At 46.2% G+C, this 21199-nt stretch overlaps 2 protein-coding genes across 5 annotated transcripts in view; one reads left to right on the top strand and one right to left on the bottom strand.

The window, feature by feature from the left end:
* The window catches only part of LOC119181914 (BBSome complex member BBS2), a 163729-nt gene extending 156108 nt beyond the window's left edge, over positions 1-7621 (bottom strand). Inside the window, exons 1-2 of the mRNA XM_075876066.1 lie at positions 7467-7621; positions 2829-3164 (exon numbers count right to left, since the gene is read on the bottom strand). Coding sequence (XP_075732181.1) covers positions 2829-3164; positions 7467-7607 — 477 coding nt within the window. The 5' untranslated portion in view covers positions 7608-7621. The remainder of the gene's footprint in view (positions 1-2828; positions 3165-7466) is intronic.
* Positions 1-21199, top strand: part of LOC119167677 (sodium-dependent glucose transporter 1A-like) — a 197236-nt gene that overhangs the window by 87017 nt on the left and 89020 nt on the right. For 3 of the 4 annotated variants that reach the window (XM_075876069.1, XM_075876070.1, XM_075876067.1), the window contains exon 2: positions 11393-11489. The exons of the other annotated variant lie outside the window; for it this stretch is intronic. In XM_075876069.1, coding sequence (XP_075732184.1) covers positions 11393-11489 — 97 coding nt within the window. The remainder of the gene's footprint in view (positions 1-11392; positions 11490-21199) is intronic. 4 annotated transcript variants of the gene reach the window in all.

Genomic DNA, 21199 nt, shown 5'->3' with positions numbered 1-21199 from the left:
AAATGTGTCGTAAACTGGAGTTAAAACAGTTAGCACAGCATATTAGCAAAAGTGACAAAAATGGGCTCAGCATGTTTTTTTTTTCTGCCAAAACACATAAGGTTGACATACCCTTCCGTGTCATTGTGACAGAAAGTGTTACGTGGCAAAAGCAACTCGGCTTGTTTATTCAGACCCATCTAAAGTGTCTAAAGATTGCTGGCCCACTTTTGATCAAAAACTCGCAGGCTCTGATAGAATTTTTCAAACAGTCAAATCAATCTAATCTTTCCTGTTTTTCAATTGACATAAAGGACCTATTCTACTCTCTGCCTCACAATGAGGTATTGGAATGTATAAGGGATAACATAGAAATTTTTGGAGAATTGAACTTCCACTTAAAAACTGGCATCAGTGCGCGAGATTTTTTTGACCTGGTTTCGCTGTACCTTACCTCTACTTTCGTTCAATGGAATGATTGCATTTATCTGCAGAAAAGGGGTGTTTAAATCGGCTCATGCATAGCACCTCTACTCAGTGATGTTCTATTGGCAAAAATGGGCAAAAAACTGCAGGAAAAGTTGGAAGGCTCGCATGTAGTCAAAGTATTCGGATATGTGGATCATTTCTTGGTTCTAAATTGTAATTCTTCTATGTGTCCTCCTTTGCGACTCAAACGATAGGTGTGTTCGAAGATTGTTTAAAGCCTGTTGTGTTGACACATGAAATGCCCGAGAATGACAAGTAACGCTTTTTGGATTTAAGACTGGTTTTTTGCTCACAGCACATCTGTTGGTGTTATGAACCACGTGCGCAGAAACCTCTACTTCCTTTTTCTTCCGCTCACAGCAAGTTAGTTCAGCGAGGCATAGCACGAACCTGTCTTGAGAATGCCTTAAATAGGTCGTGCGCCCACAAAATCTCTGCGAGCTTCAAAGCTCAAGTTTTCCGGCTTAAGGCTTCGGGTTTACCCGAGGCGTTTATCGCTTCCGTTGCTGAGACTATCCTGCGGACTAATAAGGCAGAGCAGAGGCAGCGACAGAATCCGAGCAACACGGATACAGAACGTGAAAGGATAGCCGTGACTCCATACAAACACCGCATATCACACAGGCTCAAGAAAATCAAAAAACGTGTTGGAGTTCGTGTCCTCTTCTCGGCACCGTTCAAATTATTCAGCCTCACCAAATCTACAAACCCCCTGAAAACGCAGTCATCAATGGAATGCAGAGTTCAACATTGAAACAGGTATGCGGCATGCTCCCGGGAAGTTGTCTATAGGACCCCCCTTTCATGCGGTGCTTGTTAAGTCGGAACGACCGGAAGGTGTCTGAACGATCAGCTGAGAGAACACGCTAACAATTGAGTGCAATTGTGTGCCCCTTTTCAAGGACAGAGCGACGCTGTACAAGCACAAAGATGAGCGCACCCGAGTCATTGTCGAGCCCGCGCAGATGGCACGCGAACAGGTGCCTTGTATTACCAAGCCCTCCGTGGCTCTGTCCAAAAAAGAACTAAGGTTCCTCGAAGGGTTCGGTGCGCGCAAGTAGTTATATTATCTTTACTTTTCTGTTTCGTTTTCTTATAGATTTTTCTTTGCCGTTTTTTTGTGCTTTGTTTTTTTGTTTTTGTTTTTCTCGTACTCATGTTCTGCTCTTTGTGCTATATGGTTTTTGTCACATGGTTACTGTCTCCTCTATATATTTTCGCGCTCTGCGCAATAAACTCAGTTGGAAGTTAGTGCTCGTGTCTTGCGTGTCCTTCTTGTCTCTGTGTCGTCGTTTTGTTCTCGCGCTATAACTATCGTCGACAACACAGTACTCGAATCGATTTGGCACCTTGACGCGCTTCTCCTCATAACTCTGAGTAGTACGCCGCATTTAACGTCTGCCATATGCCAACCGGCGACATGATGCACAAAAAAAAAAAAAAAAGATCGCGAGGAAGATACCGACAGTGACAGTGCGGCTCCGTCGTATTGAAAACTGCAATCATTCGGCTCGTACGCACGGCTGGTATGAGTGGTGGTTTATAGATATGGCCACCGCAGTATGACAGCAGCAATAGTGACGTCACGCGCAAGCTATCTATTAAGTATCTATTTAATATCTTTTTGATATTCAATTGTACTTTGTAAATGTATTTATGTTGAACCTTGCCCCTCCTGCATGGGCCACATGGCCTGCAGTATTTTGTAAATAAAATAAAAAATAAAAAGTGGTGCTACCAGGCCTGAGAAGAACACGTACGAAATCCAAATTTATAGCGTAAAGGGGAATCGCCTGCTGGATTCCGAGCTGGGCGGTTGTGTCACCAGCAATCTCGGACGCCAGGGTGCCTCGAGATCTTGCCGATTGGCCCGTAGTACGCGATCTCCTGACGCCGATTGGCCCGCAGTACGCGATCTCCGGAAGAAGCGCGAGTGGTGCCCCGTCCTCGCGCTTCTTCAACCGTGTTGACCATGTCCCCCATCTGTTTTCTATTTCTGTCGCTCTGGTGGGGTGAGTGCTCTCACTCCTTCATCTTATCTGCCATCACCACTGCGCCGTGTTGTCTATAGGCAGACAGAAATTATGTTCCTTGTTTCCCTTCTTTAGGACCGTGCATTCATTCATTACAGCGTGAAAAGCGCGGAGCAAGAAGCAAGCAGCTCGAAGTGATGCGGAGAGCCGAAATCGGACGACGCGTCTCACCCATGTTGCTCCTCCGTCGCTGATTGGCTACGTCGCTCTCCAGCAAACGGCGCTAAAATAGGACCCATTCTTCGAACGGGAGACGTGCGCGAAGAGCCGCGCACGGCTGCCTGAGGCATCCTTGCCGCTAGCGTGAACCGACCCGAATGTTTATACCGTCCAGAAGACGTCCTCTCCCTCGTGGTCGAAGCCCTGGATGGAACAGTTGCCGCCCACTAGCGCCACGGGGTTGCGCAGGGTGCCCAGGTATCCCGTGGTCATGCTGTTGGCGCCGTCAGCGACCTCTCTGAAGAAAAGGTCGCAGTTGTTCTCGACGTCGTAGGCGAGCAGTGCCGTGGGCGTGCCCACCAGCAGGACGTCCTCCTTGGCCCCCGGCTTGATGCAGTCAGCCGTCAGACAGCTCACCGTCTGGTTTACGTTCAGCAGGGACACGTCCCCGCAGCCTTCCCAGTGGTCGCCACTGCGCTGCTGCTGGTTGTTGTGCACCAGCACCTGCATTTGGCCGTCATTAATCTTCGGATGATACACTTTGAAAAACGATGCGGTTCAATGCACTTGAGCTAAGCAAGTTTTTTTTATTTAATGACCCAGAAGAAAGTTAAGGAATGGATGGTATTTGTTGTGATTATGGCGCCGAGAGAGGAAAGCTGGGAAGTTACACGAGTATCCGGTTTGCTACCCAGAAATGGGCAAGAGAAGTAGAAAATGATAGAAAACACACAAATTATAGCGTTAGAAAGGAAAGTAGATGAGGAGATAACTTGCCGCGGGCAGGCACTGAACATTCGAGTTAACGAGTCCGGTGCTCTACCAAAGCTACACCGCCGTTAAGTTCATTAGGCATTTGTGTGCATTTACACGTAGCAGTGTTGAGAGCATCAATCGCAACCATAACTGTGTGTGTGTGTGAAACGCTCTTTGTGTGGCCGCTGGCGTGGCGTGGTGCAGTAACAACGTTATTGATGACTCCGGCGAATTCGCGGCCTAGGCGGCCCAGATACAGTGTACTAGAAAGGGGCAGTGGAGTAAACAAGGCGGCCGCGCCGCATCTCGGCTGATTCTCCGGCGGGTGACAGTAACGGCGGCGCTGTAGTCGCATGGTACTGAAGATCTCAGGAGCGTCTGCATTGGGAGCGCGCGCGCCCGAGCCTGCGAAACCGCGTAATGGCTCGTTTTTAGCGGGCTTAATGCGTTTCTAAGCCTTTATCAGTGAACGCACCTGCTACGCACCGTGGTGCACGAGTGATTATGCAGGCATGCCGAAACTGCGCCGAGACATTCCCTGTTTCACGAGCCTGTGTGTTTTCTTTGTATTCAAGTTTCTTTGCTATCACGTTTACGTTCCATAATAATTGTTTCTAGCTTGAGTTGGCACTTACTGAACGACATCATATCATAGTGCAAAACTCAAGTATAAAGAATTAGTGGCCATCTTTGCAACATTTTTTTCTGCCTCTTAATGTTTATTTTCGAGTTTATCGGCACATTATCATGTGTTTCTTTTACTACGACACATTATATTTGAAATAAAAGGCATATGAAATGAAAATATTTCGTAGCAATCTGTTCCCTAAACAAGAAGCTATCGCAAGCGGAAAAGTATAAAACGATCTCAGAGTATAAAGATCTGGGGCACTTCTCAAGGCTTTCAATGGATGTCAAGAGCAAGAAAACACTGTAGTGCCAGGAATAACCAGTCGCTCTTCAAGTCAACTGATCGCCATTCGACGAAGCACGTCGCTGACAGAAGGATGATATCACAAGATATTTTTACACCGCACATTGGAATAACTTTAGACTTATTTATGAGATAATTCAAATCACAATGAAATGTTTCATTTTACATGAGCCAAACGCAAACTTTGCATACTGAGGATGTTGAACTACCCAGGCTTTAGCCGTAATAAAGATTTGAGGTATTTAGGAAGGGGAGCATACCTACTAAATTGTTTTAGTAGGCCCAACCGTGGTGTCAGTAGCAAGAAAAAGTGTGTTTTTCTCAGTTCTTCTCCGAAAGGGCATCTGGCTTTTTTTAAAGAAAAAAAAAACGACGCATTTATACATTCACGATAAACATACAGAACATGCGAAGAGAAGCTGTCGAGGGGCCATACAAATTCAAATGAAGAAAAAAAAATGCCCCGAGGAAGGTTCGCAGGCGTGACAAGTAGAAAAGCAAGTCAAAGATACTGAGAAGGGCCAGTGCAGTGGCTAGTTGGTTGTACATGATTGACATCACGAAAAAAAAACACACTGCAGGCAGGACACACACAAGCGCGAACTGTTTATTCGACGGAAACACGACAAACACATACAGGGTGAAAAGCGAACCATCTGCGTGACATCAAATCTGGCCTTGTCAACTATCTAAAAAAGTTTTCGCGTAAAACAGCAAATTCATTGTTGGAGAAATGAATAGATGGCGAATGCTAGCGCGTCGCGAGTGTCAACCACCCTAATATGGTTTACTTCTTTTTCACGCAAAGATGGCTGACGCACGACTCTCTTCCGTGAAATTAAAAAAAAAAGTTTCTTTCCTTGTCGTCTGATCACCTGTGTCTGAAGAGCACCGTCGCATCAATGAACCATGTGATAGTGCGAAGGCCGATTGGCATACGCGTGACCTTCAATGGATCGATAGTGTTCTTTCAGCCGTGCACAGAGGCTGCATGTGCCCCGTTTGCATTACGTACGCTTGAATTGCTACAGGTACCACCCCCGTGGCTTTGACGCGTTCTTATGCTTCACACCTGATTTATTTAAGTGAGACCTTTCTTTTTTCACGCCTTTTATTCACCCATAAGCACCATTTACCTCAGCTGAAAAGAGAGCCCGAACACCGTAGCGCGGGATGCCACATTTCTTAGTCCGTCAACCATTCTGTGCATGTTGAGCTTGGTGGCACATTTCTTTGAACGCTCTTGGTTTATACTTTTTTTACAGCGAAAGCTGTTATGAGATCAAAACTCGTGGCGCCGCCGGTGTCCGTAACCGTTATCGCGAATAAAGAGGAAAAAAACTTTGTGTTAAAGAGTGGGGCTCGCATCCGGGTCCGCTGAGTGCCAGCCCAGTATTTTACCACTGAGCTACTCCGGTGCTTGTGACTTGCCAAACTTGTCTTAGGCAGGCTTGATGTCGGGAAAGCAATCGTGTTAGTACGACTTATAAAGCGTTTTACAACAGCGAAAAGACAACCAGTCGTCGCACAATGTGAATTGCGTAACGAGTGAGTCGTCCAATGCTCCAGCAAATTACAAGAGCTTGTTTTTGTTCCGCTATTAACTGTGGCACATATATTTTTCAGGCATAATTCCTAATCGTCGTCAGCCATTGCATGAACAATTAACTCAAAATTTCTTGCAAGTGTTTCGTGGATACAATGCTTCTCAGAAGAATGACCAAAAATAACATAGAGAATGCCGGCCTACTACCCAAAACATTTTATTATAATGCCCTAGTGGGTATCAAGCAAGTAGGCTTGCACTAGTTACCCGATGAGTGTTATTGAAATGCTGCTCTCCTAGTCGCTGTGACTGTGCTGCACCTTTCGCGCAGGCCTGGCGTTTTTAGGGGCGAAGCTTCTTATAGCGACACCCGTTCGTCCCTCGTAGCCGTTGTAGTATTGTGTAATAAGTATAACATTTTGACCTCCAAGGTGGTGCCGGTGAGAGATTTCTTCTGTGCGTTGTTGAACAATAAAAGATAGTGCTCAATGCACATGCCAACGGCTGATAAGGGGGAATGAGAGACAGGAGAATTCGGCTTTTAGTTAACGCGCACGGTGGGAATTTTTTACTGTTCAACAACTCACAGAAGACAAGAAAAGGTTGCTACGTTATACTCGCTGGGCGTAACCTCCTAGGTTTTAGAAAGGTTTAGCGAGAGTTGGGCCGCAGTGTCATGAATACAGTGAACTAGTATATACCATGAACTCGAGGTGGTTAAAGGTGGGAAGCAGACACAGAGCGCAAGCCGTAAGAAAGTGTGCGTGTGCCACCTCTCGCTTAGTCCTTGGGATGTCCGCTGGATGGCGGTGCTTCTATATGGGGAATATATGATGAAAAGATGCGAGATGGTGGTACTTGGAGTGTTGAATAGGTGGACGAACGGACACACAGACAGATAGATGCATGGATGGCTGCACGGACGGATGAACGCATGGACGGACGCAGGAACAGATGCATGTACGAAAGCAGGGACGGACGCACAGATGACCGTGCGGACGCACGAACTGACGCACGCATGGACGGGTGGGTGGACGCACGGGCGGCCACACAGACGCACGCATGGATGGATGGAAGCAAGAACGAATGGACGGACGGATGCTTCGCCCCCCTATCCATCATTCACTCCGTGAATATGCTGCGAGTTTTTTATGTGCTCCCTTCCTAATCTGTCGGACTAGCGCTTCGTAGGCGGAATTAAGTGATTACGGGAACCGTTAAGGCGACTGCCTGAAGTTGACCCACCAAAAACAAGTGTTCCTTATTCACGACCCCGTTTTTTTTTCTTCTTTTCGCGCCTGTGAAGGATATATATATTTTTTTAAATTTGCATTGTTATGGTCCCTCGAGTGTCTCCTCTGCACATGTTCTGTATGTTTATCGTGAGTGTTAAAAAATAATCTCCACATTCCGATAAATCACCAGTAGAGATTCAGCGCTTCTGTTGTGCCGTCCGTTTTTCCCACATGGTGTCGCCAACTTTCAGCCGTGTTTCAGTTTTCCCTTTCTCGATAACGAAAAGTTTGGTTGCTCATTTCGGGGATTCTTTGTGCACGTTAGAAAAGCGTACCTTGTCTGAGGCGGTGGCTGCGGTGATGCACGGGTGCAGTCCATCGTACTTTCCCACGGTGACCCTGCGCGGAAGCACCTTGTGGTTCAGGTGAAAGGTGAACTGCGGCACCAGATTGTCCCTGCCTTTGGTCGGCGACATGACCGCGCGCGCGCATTGATCGTCGTGCCTCGAACGGTTGCCGGGGCTACGAGCCAAACATTCCACGCTCCCGCAGGCACAGTTGCCAGATGCTACCCTGTAACAAAACTGATAATCATCACAAAATAAGCTGTCCTTTCACCGCCCCCCCCCCCCCCAATAAATATAGTGACATGACTTTATGATGAAGCCCAACAGAAACGGAAAAACTATGCCTAGTTGGAAATACTTCCTTACCAGCAAAATTTTCTTGAAAATCATCAGTGGCCAGGATGTCCATGCTTGGAAAGTTATTGGGGGCCAAGAGAAGTATGTGCTTGGGAAGTTTGACAAGCCTACCTTTGGCCAAGCAAAGGAAGGCCGTGCTTGGAAAGTGATTGGAAACACCCCTTTTCATGGTTGGCACTGTGTTAGAATACCATGCAATAGCCAAACATGTTCTTGGCATGGGAGCCAATCATTTTGGCCGATGCAATTTCTGGCACATTCATTTCAGTTTTTTGTCTTGACTACAATTTGATGCCCGGCTACTTTTTTCTGCATTTTTGCATGCCCCCCCCCCCCCGCCCTTTCACGAGAAGTAACAATTGGCAAATATTTCTGGTACTTCAGGTTTACTTAACACATTATAAAAGGCAATATGCCGCTTTTCAATTTTTTTCCTGAACTCTTGTGATTCTGAAGTGTTGCTTGGCTTCTCTTGGAGTCATTTATCGTAGTGGCATGCCTTCTTTGCATAGGTGCACCTTCTTGATCTGAATCGAACATGAGCCATCAGTTTGTTACATCTGAAACAGCTGAATCAGTTTTGTTGAACAGGGTATGTCTCGTCTGTAAAATATGAGAAAAAAACATCAGCTCCTGTTCTTTATTTAGCCATCTTTTAAGCAATCACTTTCACCAATTTTCAACAAAATACACAGCAGAAACTTTTGTTGGGAAGCTAACTGGTTATGCATGATTATGAGGACGAAAGCACCTGCACAGACAGGAAGAGATATTCAACTGCATGATGCATTTTTATTACTGAAGTAGCGTGCATAGTCATGCGAAAACCCCATCAATACGAAAAAAATGAAGAAAAACAAGTTTAAAAAAACCATCTATCCTCGAAACCTTTTCTAGAACATATATATTCTCTCAAATGAAAAAAAAGGTATTTTTCATAGCATGATAGAAGCAGCATTGGCGCAGAAGCACTGTTTATAGCGTCCTTGTATTTTTTTTTGTATGTACGTACCTTTATATTTATAAACGTGGCTGAGGTAGTCAACGAACCTTTGTTTACGAAGGTTATTTTTGTCATGTAGCTGCTGTTGTCAATGCTTCATTTTATTTCAGTGATTATTGGCAGTCCTGCCGCTTAGCTGTGAAGTTGACTGTTAAACGATGAAATTGGTTATGTGCTCTGGTTCTCAGCTCCCACAAATCGGCAAGCTGATAGAACAGGAAATAAGATTATACAACATTGAAGTGGCGAAGATATGGTGGCAGTGAAAATGTTTCAATGCTCAATCTTGCTCCAGATGGCAAAAGTTGGCTTTTTTTAGGGAGGCAGTGTATAATGTATTAGAAGGTCAAGTTTTCAAACAAACCTCAGTGATGCAGTGTGTGCAATATTCTGGCCCTCGTGAAAGATTTTCTAAAGAACGGCAACCAAAATATCACAGCATGGAAAAGTCTACATAACAAAAAAGTCATGAGAATGTTGCCAATAAAAGCCTAAGCAAGACACCAATTTATTTGTTTTTTGTTGATGCTCACCAAGCAGAAAAAGCACATTTGCAAGATTTAAAATGAAAAATTGTTCTCAGCGACCCAGCAGTACTTCTTTGTAACCACGTTAGACACAATATGATGGAGCTTTCTGGGCACGGCATATTCAGCACTGCTGACATATACTAGGAACAAATAGCTGATCTGTAACAAAGAATCAAAACATAAATTTGAAAGTTGATAAATGTAACACGTTGAAAAGCTTTGAAAAAGTCTGTGCTGTATTGTTACATAAAATTATCTTCGCTTCGCTAAGCCGCAATATTTACAGCTCGTGATTATGAATGCTTCTTCCATCGCGTTCATTCAATAAAACACCAAATCGCAATTTTATAAGTGTTATAAGGAAAACAAGTGTAGGATAACTTATCCGTCGAAGCAAGAGTCTGCCATCTTGAAGGGTTGAAGGGTGGGACGCAGCTCTGTCCAGCTCGGATTCGAAGACCCAAGAGGCCCTCGTGAGACGAGCGAGGACAGCGGCCCGTGCCAATGGGATCCCGGACTAAGGATCCCACTCACCGATACCCCTTCCTCGGTCGCAAATAAATGTTTTATTCTCTTTCTCTCTGCCATCTTGAAGAATAATTCAGAAAAAAAAAAGCATTGCACCATGGAGCCATCTAATGGGGTGAACAAAACCCTTTTTGTCCACTTTAGTTACCAACATGCACATGCTCCTCTCAGAGTCGCCACAGCTGCTACAAAACCTTGAGAAATTTGTCCACCATAGTGGACAGCGTGCACCAAAGGTTAGCGCCGCGCTCCGAGAATCGAAAAGTTGCTGCTTCGATTACGCGCGACAGATGGGGAAATACATTTGGGGAACTATACATTTTTCAACGTCACTTCAGCGATGGAAGTACGTCAGTGGAGCTGTGGTGGACCTCGGTATAAAACGCTTTCGTGTTAAGAGTAATGTAATACAGGCTGAGAATTATGCGGTGATGATGAATGACATAATAGATTATTTTACATCTGTTGTAGCAACCAATTCGAATTCAGTTGTACCGAGGAAGGGCGATAACAGCGGCCGCAACGATTATTCTCAATCGGAGCGTTCGATCAGCAATTATGACTAGACCGGATCTCACAGGTTAACGTACGTTCTAATTCTGTTTACTCAACAAGTACATTTCGTTTGTACATCAATTTATGATTTTTAGTGTATATACTGCGCGCGTTAGGACTATTTCACAGTATGCGTTCGTGAAATTCCCGCGTAATTTGCGCACCCCCGTTTCGGCAGCCCCGAAATCGCGAGAAAAAGTGCGAAGTTATGTCAGTAAATATGGTGTATCGTGAATGTCGCCCAAGGTAGAACGGCGAATAGCCAGTAGTGCGTTGACGGGCGATAAGATAAGCAAACGTCACAAATAGAAAGATGGTGTCCCAGTGCTCGTTAGTTGGTGCAATATACATGAATATCTTATCAGTTAGTGTGCGGTGAAATCACTCTGTTATGCCGTTGGTTTGAATGTAATATATGCCGACGTCAATGCCTGAAGTCATTGACGTTCCGTTTTGGCATAAAATATAATGAAATATCAGGCTATATGGATAGTGCAAGTTCGTAGTACGTTATGTCCAATTTGAATTTATACTATTCCCACGGTTCGCAGGAAGCGGCATGTTGGACGACTCCTTGAACGAGGCGATTTCTCCAGGAAAGTGACTATATGCAAAATGAAGACAGATATATTATGAAGCTCCTCGATGTATCCCGCTCTTTCGTAGATACAAGTAGCCATAGGTGGGGGCCTCCCCGATACCTGCAGGGAACTTTCGCCGCCCGCCCAAGAGCACGCCTATGCAATTAGCAAGAGATGTTCACAATAATGTGTTAATTTTTTAGGCGAGACAAGCCTTTCAGGTAGGAAGAAAATAAAGTCGTCCGAAGTCGTTACTTAGCAATCTCGTAATTGGGGGGGCAATCAGGATAAGCTCGACAAGATAAGTGCCTCAGGTGAGAGAGCCCTTGGCGACAGACTCTGATTCTTTGTGCCCGACAGAAAGTGTGTCCACGCTGCCAGGATGCTGTCCCCTCGCGCTCAACTTTGGCTCAAGATGGCTCGGACGTGCAACCTCAGCCTGGGCTGCATGGGAATGGTGAGATATGGACTTTCTGCACTTCGCGGTTAACTTCCAGGAGTGACGTGAGGATGAGTTGGTAGTTTAACAGTACGTTATGTTGGGCTAGTTGGTACATATTAGGCTGAAATACGGGGTGCAAGGTTGACAAAGAGAAAAAAAAAAAGACGAGACAGAAAGAGCGCCAACTCACAACTAGGTTTATTTTCATGAAGCATTCACAATATATATGCTCTCGGAGGACATGCGCCTACCATTTCCTTCACCGAACGTGCAGGCATGAACGTTTTTATGATGTAATAGCCGATAATTGCAATCATGAAATCTGGGAACCAGCAACAAACAGATATGCCTAATGTAAAAACGTCGAAAAAACCAAACACACCCAAGCCTGTGCAAAAAAAAAAATGCGAGGAAAAACCAGCAAAAAAGGACTGACAGACACTTGGTCGTTCATCGCCAAGAAAATTTCAACAGCACTGTAAAACACGAATGGTCGAAAAAGAAGCCATGGCGTGCGCAGTGTTGGGCCAGAGAAAAGTTCGTCGCCCACCTTCCTCTTGGGGAGAGCCCCTCCACTCGCGTGCACGCCCGTGCTGACACGGACAACTTCTGCCTGAGTATTAATGACGTAGCGATAAATTGGCGCAAAGTAACGCAGCGGAAGCGCCGGACACTTGTGTGCTTCGGCGACAGCTTCAACCCAGCTGCGGAGCTGTAACTCCGGTTGCGAGCTGCGTAGAGCAGCCTCCCCTGACTCCTGATGTTGACCCTTGCCACGAGAACTTGGGTTTGTTCGGGAAATTCAGAAACAGGTAATTGAACTCGGCTCTGGTGCACAAATTGCAATGAGGAGCATTCGCACAGAGAAAATCTACACCACTCCACGGAACTTTTGGTTGGGGAAACGTATGGCTTAATTAGGGAGAGTAATTATGCAAGTGGCTAGCCAAAACGTCACAAGAAGGGCCAGATTGTATCCTCATTGCCTTCTTAATAATAATCGACGGGTGATTAGCGCCACATACGACTCGCTCACCATTGAAGACGTGTTGCTTTGCATCTTGGCAGATCAATTTTTTTTCTTTGATGGTTTATTTAGGACAATATCAAAATAAAGGGAAACACTGAGTGACCGATTGAAAGCTTTCCGGGAACTACTTGATGTATTGTGCCCGTGCAAATTCTAATAATCACCTGGTGGCTTTAGCCTATCATTGTCTTTGTTGCCTGTTGATATTTGGGATGCTGAAGCTGTTCTCATTGTTATGTCATGTGCTTGCCTTTATTTTTTGCTCTCATTGATAACCCACCTGACTCGTTCTTCATTCCTCTCTTCGGCAAAGGCGCAACCAAAATCATGCGACGGGTGGTTTTGAGCACGCATATCAGTTTCACGAGCCAACAGTGGTTGGAATGCAACAGTGTACGGCTTCCATTATCGTTAGTTGGAGACGACGACGTTTTTTACCTTCAATTGAACAACATCGCACTGCGGCTAGTTTTGTGTAGCTTTATTTGTTTTTTCATTCTTCTTGCCATAGACAAGGGTGCTTTGCAATCCGATTGTCTTTACATACGCGCGCTTCACGAAGTTGATTCAGGGTGAGCCTGGAAAACCTGGGATAGCCAGCTCATTCGGATAGGTCTGAAAAATCGGGGAATGATCAGGAAATTTTGGAAAAAGTTCATGGAAACTGATTGATGAAAACAGCCGTTACATTCGATCAATGCTTTTCAAGTCTCTCCTTCTCTGCTATAGACCTAAGTTAACTGATAGTGCAAGCTGTTGTTTAAGGTGGCACAGCGCAACTTGATTCATGATGGTGCCCAGGAACTTGTGCATCTTTGCCGTGACCGACGCTCGGCTTCAAGGCATTCTGGTTCAGCTGCAGTATTTTCAGCAGGGGCTCCCAGGATCCCATTTAGCACGCTCTTTTTGAAAGTACCGTATTTGTTTGTTCTTTTTAATTCTTTTTTATAATTTGAGGGCTCATCTTTAGTACACAGATAGCCTCCGAGGTCCTCATAAGGTGGGTTGACATGGCAGCGCATAGACTTCATGGCGCGCCGTGTATCCTGCATTCTACACTGTTATGCCGTAATGAAATGAAAGTCAGTTTTTTCAGGGAATTTGCTCATCACAGAAACCCAGGAAAAGTCTGGACATTTTGAAAAAATAATTGGAAGACACCCTGATACTGTATTTTATTGTGGCTGTAATTGTATATAGATAACTCCTACGCGGAGTTACCGTTATGTTGCGCAACACTTTTTTTCGTTTGTATTTAGTCATCTGATAACTTCTTGTTTGCTCTTTTTTTCAGCAGCTGCATTGTTTGCTTTGTTTTGTCGCCTGAAGGTTCATACGCGCAAGAGGCCGAACTCCACCTTAGAACGAAAATTGAAATACAATGAGAGAGAAATCAGAAAAGAACGAGATGAATAATAACGTAAATAAAAAAAGGAAGAAAGTGTAAAAGGTGAAAGTATTCTACAAGGAAGACTTTAAAGGTAGCAAAAAAAGAAGGTGGACAAATTCGTCTGGTGGTACCCCTAGCAACGTGTCCTTGTGGTTGCCTGAATGAATTTATATAGCGTGGGCAGAACAGCACTGCGGCCCACTGTTGGGTAATATGTACTTTTTCTTTACTGTGGGGAGATTTTGAAGCTGTGCATGACTTAAAATATATAAGGTATACGCACTTTACTGTATGCCCTCCTCACCTTATGCCTCTTCTGGGGTCTGTAATGTGTAAATAAATAAATAAATAAATAAATAAATAAATAAATAAATAAATAAATAAATAAATAAGTAAATAAATAAATAAATAAATTAGCCTGCGTGGAAACAGTAGCGGACGGTTATTGCCATATTGTCCTAATAAGCAAATAGTCTTTACAAACCCCCCCCCCCTCCACCAAAAAAAAAAAAGCGAAAGAGCCCAGCAGAAGGGGAAATCCAGTGAATTTTCTCATACTTGGAATTGTTTTATGTGTAATCGAAAATGTCGCACAAATATGAAGGGAAGTGAAAAAATCACTTCCATTATTTGTGCATCGAAAATATGCATAACTACAAAGAAAAGCAAATATTTACTTTTTTAACATTGTGTCGAGCAACGTTTCTAGAAACGTTGGTGTCGAGGGCATGAGTATAGCGTTAAGGCTAGTGCACACCGGCGACTAGCAGCGGTCGCGCCACCATGCGCGACTGGCGACCAAAAAGCAACTGATGTTCACACCATAGAGTTTCCTAATATACACTAGAGGGAACTCTGGCGCTAGCGTCTATGGGAGGTGCAACGCACGGCACTTCAGCGAGTAGAGAATGATGGGTAGTACACACATTTGTTGAATCTTCGTATTTCTGGCCTGCTTTTGGCTCCGTGTGTGTTCGCGCGGCTTGAAGCTGTTTTCTTACGAAACAAAAATCAGCAAATGTTCAGTGGTTGCGCTTCATCACCTTAATTTTTTAGACTTACCTTTCCAAATAGGGTCAAGAAGTTGAAAAGGGTTGAATCTTTCTTTCAAAACGAAACCGAAACACAGCGGTAAGCGAAGCCGCAAGTACGATTCGCCGCAGGCAAGTACGAAGACTAGGCAAATATGTGTACTACCCATCATTCCCATGGTCACTTAACGATCGCAGCGACACAGTCCCCTCTAGTTAATTTTACGAAACTCTATGGTACACACCGGCAAAGGCTGCATGCGAGCGACCGGAAGTCGCAAAGCTGGAGAGTGACGTCCAGATCTCGTTATCAGCGAGAACTCTAGAGACCGGCGCCGATCAGCTGATTGCCGCCAGCTCAGTGAGCGGAGCAAACCGAGCACGCCACATTTACTATTTTCGTCCGTTGTCGCTCCCAGCAGCGTCAAGGAGTTCGATTCAAGCGAAGAACAAGATATAATTGTGCTAGTGCGCTGTGCCATGGTGTCAGCGCTGGCAGCACAGATGCCTCCAAAGAAAAAAAAAATTTACCCCGTGTCTGCATGTTTCTGCAAATGTCGTCGAAGGATCTTGCGTGTGGAGAGAGTGAACAAGACCTGTATTTGATGTTCTGCGCAAGAAAATCGGTGAGCGGTATTCTAGAGGCGCTGCGTTAGAGTGCCTCGAGCGTGCAGCGGAGGTGAACGAGCGCATCAAGTCATGTCACACGTGAGACATGAGCGCCATCTGGCAGTTTTCTTGGAAAACGAAGCGCGTATCTCTGAGACGGGTGTGCACGTGCGTCTCAGAGGTGATAAAGTGTGGAACGCAAGGTGACGGGTAGGTGCCACCACCGTCTCGTTTTAGCAAAGCGTTGGAAACACTCCTCGTTCCGTGCAAGCGTTGCATGGTCAACGGAGCGTGATAAGTGCTACGGTCCTTAAAATTACTTATGTATGCTTTTTCTAGTAGAAAACGCACATGCAGCATATATATACACGTTGGTATGGTGCCCCAGACATGAGCAATAATTGTTTTTTTTAATTTACAATTGCACAAGCATGAACGCTCAACGTTGAGCAACATTGGTGGGCGCTGCGGATGGAGTCGGCCGTTTCAAGTACTAGATGCCGTTAAGAGTGGACAAATAGACAAATGTTCAGACAGGCAGGCTGACAGACAGACAAACAGACCAAAATTTTTGCGTCGAAGGTCCCCAAGAAAGACTATCGTCTTTAAGAAGCCGGTGGTGGGTGTGACCGCTCTTTTGATCGCGAGAGTTGGCCGGCCATGCAAGCCGCCTACCTCCCGAGACGACGAGGAGTATTTCCAAGAGCCGTGCGTATTCATAAACGCTCTTGAATTTATCGTGAGTTGCCACATCCTGCAATGCAGCACGAACGTGTCTCGAACGTGATTTCTTAAGTCGTTGCCAAGGCATGAAGCACAAACGCGTTCCAAACGCACTGCATTGAAGGCGGTGACAAGTCAAGTTCAAGATAAAAAGGGATTCTGAATACGGGAGAAAGATAGTGCACAATTTATGTTCTGTTTACTTTGACGGTGTTTAGCTTTTTGCGAATGCCGCCACGTAAATTCCACACTTTGCTCAAGCTGCTGCACCCCGCCATCTCCAAGCCAAGTATTTCGTGGGGGCCATGGTGCCACAGACCCAGAGGAACGCACTCGTTTGTATCTGGCGGCAGGGGGCCAGCGCAATGAAAAAACAAAAAAAACAAAACAAAAATTGAGCATCGCTCATTGACTTCAGCACTTTTGCGACTGCAGTCGCGAGACTAAAAAAATCGGTCAGGAAGCGACGAGCCAAAGCAGTCGCTTTGCGACCAGTCGCACATGGTTGCGCGACTGCTGCTAGTTGCCGGTATGCCTTTACTTGTGAATTCCCCCAACGCATGTGTGCCTGCATTACTCGTATAGTTAAAACGGCAGAGGGGCTCTTCGATTTTCGGATTCCTGGGTTGGTTCTGGAGACCCGCGGGCTCCCCGAAAGCTACCGCTGCATCCGGTTCTGATAGGAAATGACGTAAGCTGGCTACGTGCCCACCCAGCAACAGCCCGAAGGTCGCAAAATTGAACGCAGGACAGCCAGCGTAAACGTAGACAAACTCTACCGTCATGGCAGCAAACAAAACAATGCGCCGCGTGTACGTTGGCTTTTTTTTCCTGCATTGTCCGCTTGGAAATACGTTGCTAAGCTCGCAAAAAAGCTGAAATAATAGGGAGTTTTAGAATAGCGCACCGCGAGCCCTTGCGGTGCGGTCGCTGCCACTGCGCGTGCGTCGTGACGCGAGTCGGCGTTCGCGTTCACGGACCGCACGCAAAAAAAATTCGAACTTGCGTGCGGTGATGGCGGGCCGCATGCGGCCCGCAAGCGCTGGTTTCGAGGCTACGGGCAACGCCTCCTAGATTTCCCGTGCCTGCTGAATTATCGGCGGTCACTTGGGAAGCGGCGGTCGTCGGAACTACGGTGTTGGCGCCACTCGAGTAGGAGTGTCTGCAAATAGGTTTTTACGTTTTTGGAGCCTATATGCAACAAAAATAACGTAAAAAGTTTTAAAAAGGCGTAAACGTAATTACAATTAACCCTGCTTAAGTGACGTCGTCATTCAGCAAGCAACTTTTTTAATACAGGGCATCCTTTGAAATTTGTACCAAACGCTTAAATTCCCCATCTCAAAGGCCAAGTACAAAGATACCCTTACGTAGTCAGCGCCGCCGTAGATGACCGGCGTTTCGCGCTCATTCGGCAGGCACGAGAAATCTGGGAGGTGTTGCTACGGGCAGTGATGGCGGCCCGCATGTGGCCCGCAAGCGCTGGTTTCGAGGCTACGATGTCGCTGCGATCGTGCGTTGCAGGTCGCAGCAGGGCAAACGCTATACTGAAACTCATATGGCGCCCCCTACGCTCGCAACACCCGCAGCGCTTGCAAACGGTATTCTAAAGCTCCCTAGTATCCTCGAGCGTACGCATTTGGTGTACGACTTCGTAGGCTCGCGCGATCACTCGCCGCGTCCGCGAACGAAACAGCCAGCTGGCGCACGCTGCCTTGAGAACGATGGAAGGTGAGCTGCCGCGACGGTGACGGCTTGAAAAGCTCACGTCTCTTTTAGCACATGTATCAGTCACTGCACAACACGACGCGAAGTCACACAAAAGTGATCGTGTCCCCAAAAGAGCTTGACGATATATGCCTGCTCAGCTATCGCGTATCATACGTCGCAAACACACGTTGACCAACTTACGTTTTTGTCTAAAGTTTATGATATGCGCAGGTATCGGTACCACGAGTGCGCGTCGCATATAAAATAAACATTTGCATGACACGTTCGCGACCCATTTTCGAACTTGCCTTGGCCTGTTTTCCAGTTTTAAGTGGCACTTAACGAATGTCATGTATACCAGCTTTGATTCGACCTACTAGGTCATAGTACGTACTGCGCGGCATTATTACGAAGAGGTGAAAAAGACAAAGCCAACGCTGAAATGGGCCACGAAAGGATGTATACATTTCTGATTCCATTCTCCGTTTTTTTTTCTCCCGCCGTATCGTTTAATATCATACCACATATGCTGGCTCATAGATGGAAATGGGTTCGCACGCCGTTCGAAACCAGCGAGCATCACCAACAGTAGCGATCTAGGGCCTTCTATCACTATCGAAGATAAATCGTGTAGTCAGGACAGAGGTTCTAAGAGGTTCACGTACGTAAACATACGACGGAGCGAGCTATAGTTTGATCACAATCGTCTTCACTAAGTGCACACAGAGCGGGCACAGCTTCACAAACGACTACTAAGAAAAAAATAATAAGTCCAAAGTTGTCGCCATGCGTACGTACGAACGTGTACTACGTACATAACTTTTAAGGCATGTGCACGACGCAGTCAACAGGCAACAGTTCACCACGTTGTTCACAGAAGGAAGCTTCACGGGAAACATAACAAATGCGATGAACAGTAGCTTCAAACAGTCGCCGCCACTCGTAATCACCTCATCTCGCAAGGCGGAACAGGCTTTAGAAGATAACGCCACGCGTAGTGACAAGCGAAGGTGCAGTCCTCAAGCGCCCACATTACAATCTATCGAGTCCTCACAAAGATGGCACCGAGCGCGCATCGTACCTGTTCGGCATCCGCTAGCCCGAAACCTGCCCAAAACCTTCCAGAAAGCTTCCACGACTAAATTGGCGACCCTCGGGCTCCCCGCGGGTCGCCAGAACGTCCAACCCCAGAAAAACGAACGCCAACCGGAAGTGCGCCGCGGGGGGGGGGGGGGGGGGAGCAGTCCGAGAAAAACGAGCGTGCTCTGGTTGGCCCTGGCAGCCCGCGAGTAGCCAGAAATCGAAAATTGAAGAGCCCCAGAGTCAAGATCCTTAAGCAAGCGCTCGACTTTGGCGTAGAGCAACGCCTCCAGATCTGCGATTGGAACGCAACACGTGCGGCTGGAGCATGGCAGAAGCGGATGGTCTATCTTTCGACTGAGTTGATCAATGTACCTTGCATACAGTCTTTCCACTCCGCTGTCGAATTCTCTCTCGCACGCGGCTGTCCTACTGTCGCTGTATACTAACCGATGAATCGCTATAGTGCAGACATGTCTTGTCGCTATCAAACACCGGAAGCAATGCTGCACGATTTGCCGACTCGTCCATGTTATACATGTCGTCCGCCGTTACCACCACAACGAGTGGGGATGTTTTTTTTTTTTTTTTTTGCAGGTTGAACCGTTTCGTCCACGTGATGCATTTTTTGACGTCATCAAAACGTCACGACTGTCATGGCACTGTTTTTTTTAACCATTCGCTGTCCGTTTGAAGGCTAAAGAGATGGCAAGAAGTGTATAAGAAAGCCTTGGATATGCCTTCCTCCTGTTAAGTGGAACAAACGAAAGTCGGCAAAAAGCACGTGTCAGATCCGTAGTCCTCGAGGATTTCGCGTGCTGAGATGTGTTTGAAATTTGTTTCGCGTCGGTCTTACGAGCACACAAACATGTGCAGATCACTTCGGTGGCAAAGTGGTTCACGCTTCTTGTTTTGTGAACTCTCACTGCTCTGAGGTAGCCGGCCAGTGCAGTGATGCCCCGTGTTGAGACTTCAATTGTCAACGTTTGCCGTTGGCATACATACGACTGCATCCGCCGCTGTTTCCGATTTGTATAGAGAAACGCGTACGATTACATGCTGCTTATGTAAGCAAATTATGTTTGGGTGTTTTGTGGTGAAGTGGTGCAGAAACGTTATTATGCCACTCGTTTGCTTGCCTGTCAGAACGTGTTATTGCGTCGATGCTGCAAAACATTCGCGCATGTTCGATTAGTTTGGCCTGGAAAGAAAGTGCGAATGCACTGTCTGGTTGAAATCTCATCTTCATCAGCAAACTGCCCTGTGCATGCCTTGATCACCGTGTAGATGCTTGTTTTCGCTCTTATCTCTTTGGTCATTTTCTCATTTTACAGTACGTGCGCGCGAGCTGTTTGGATCGCGAAGACAGAACGAGAAAGATTCCTGTGTACGTTTTCCCGACTCATGCTCCCGTTATGGTGCCCGTAACAGCCTACTCGCTTCTTCGTGGTATTTACTGTAGCACATGAGAGTGCATGAAGTTGAAACCGAAACGATGTTATTGATATAGGCCTCCCAACCTCAGCCAGAGGGCGCTGCGCCGCGCGCATTTGTCCGCCTTTCCAGCAAAAACCGCTCGCTCGGCACCCCGCTATGGCTAGCCACCATAACCCCGCTCCCACCTCCTGCCTGCGCTGTCTCAGCAGGTTCGCGCGCTGTTATCTGGTCGCCCTGCACGTGCAGCGTCACCTCTGACTTTTTCCGAAGGTTGTAAATATTGTAGAGATTGTAATCGCTCTTGGTTCTTATCAGAACCAAGAGCGATTTATTGCAACTCGTTCGAAAGTATAAAGATGCACACAAGAAAGTATTTTATGTCCACTTTGACCATGCATGTTTCTTGCAGCGCATGTTTCATTTCGGATAATATCCACGTCTGATCGCGCAGCATCCATTGTTCACTGATTTGAATATCGATTTGGTTGTTTTGACAGCTTGCTTGGTCTTCGTCATATCAGATAATACCCACTAGGATCAAGCATGTTTTTAGTTGCGCCGAGATTTGCCCCTGATAACCGCGTCAAATTTTGTGAAACCATCGAAAATTTTATATCTGCCTTGGTTCTTTTTTTCAACTCGTTTTCATAGCGGCAGTTGTATATTCCCCGCGGCTCGAGCGCTTGCAACGTTTTAATATTTTGCGTGCCAAAAC

This window comes from Rhipicephalus microplus, chromosome 10 (assembly GCF_043290135.1).
Source record: "Rhipicephalus microplus isolate Deutch F79 chromosome 10, USDA_Rmic, whole genome shotgun sequence".
NCBI classification, from domain to species: Eukaryota; Metazoa; Arthropoda; class Arachnida; order Ixodida; family Ixodidae; genus Rhipicephalus; species Rhipicephalus microplus.
The sequence above is the reverse complement of the archived record's forward strand: the minus strand, read 5'-3'. Positions and strand labels throughout refer to the sequence as shown.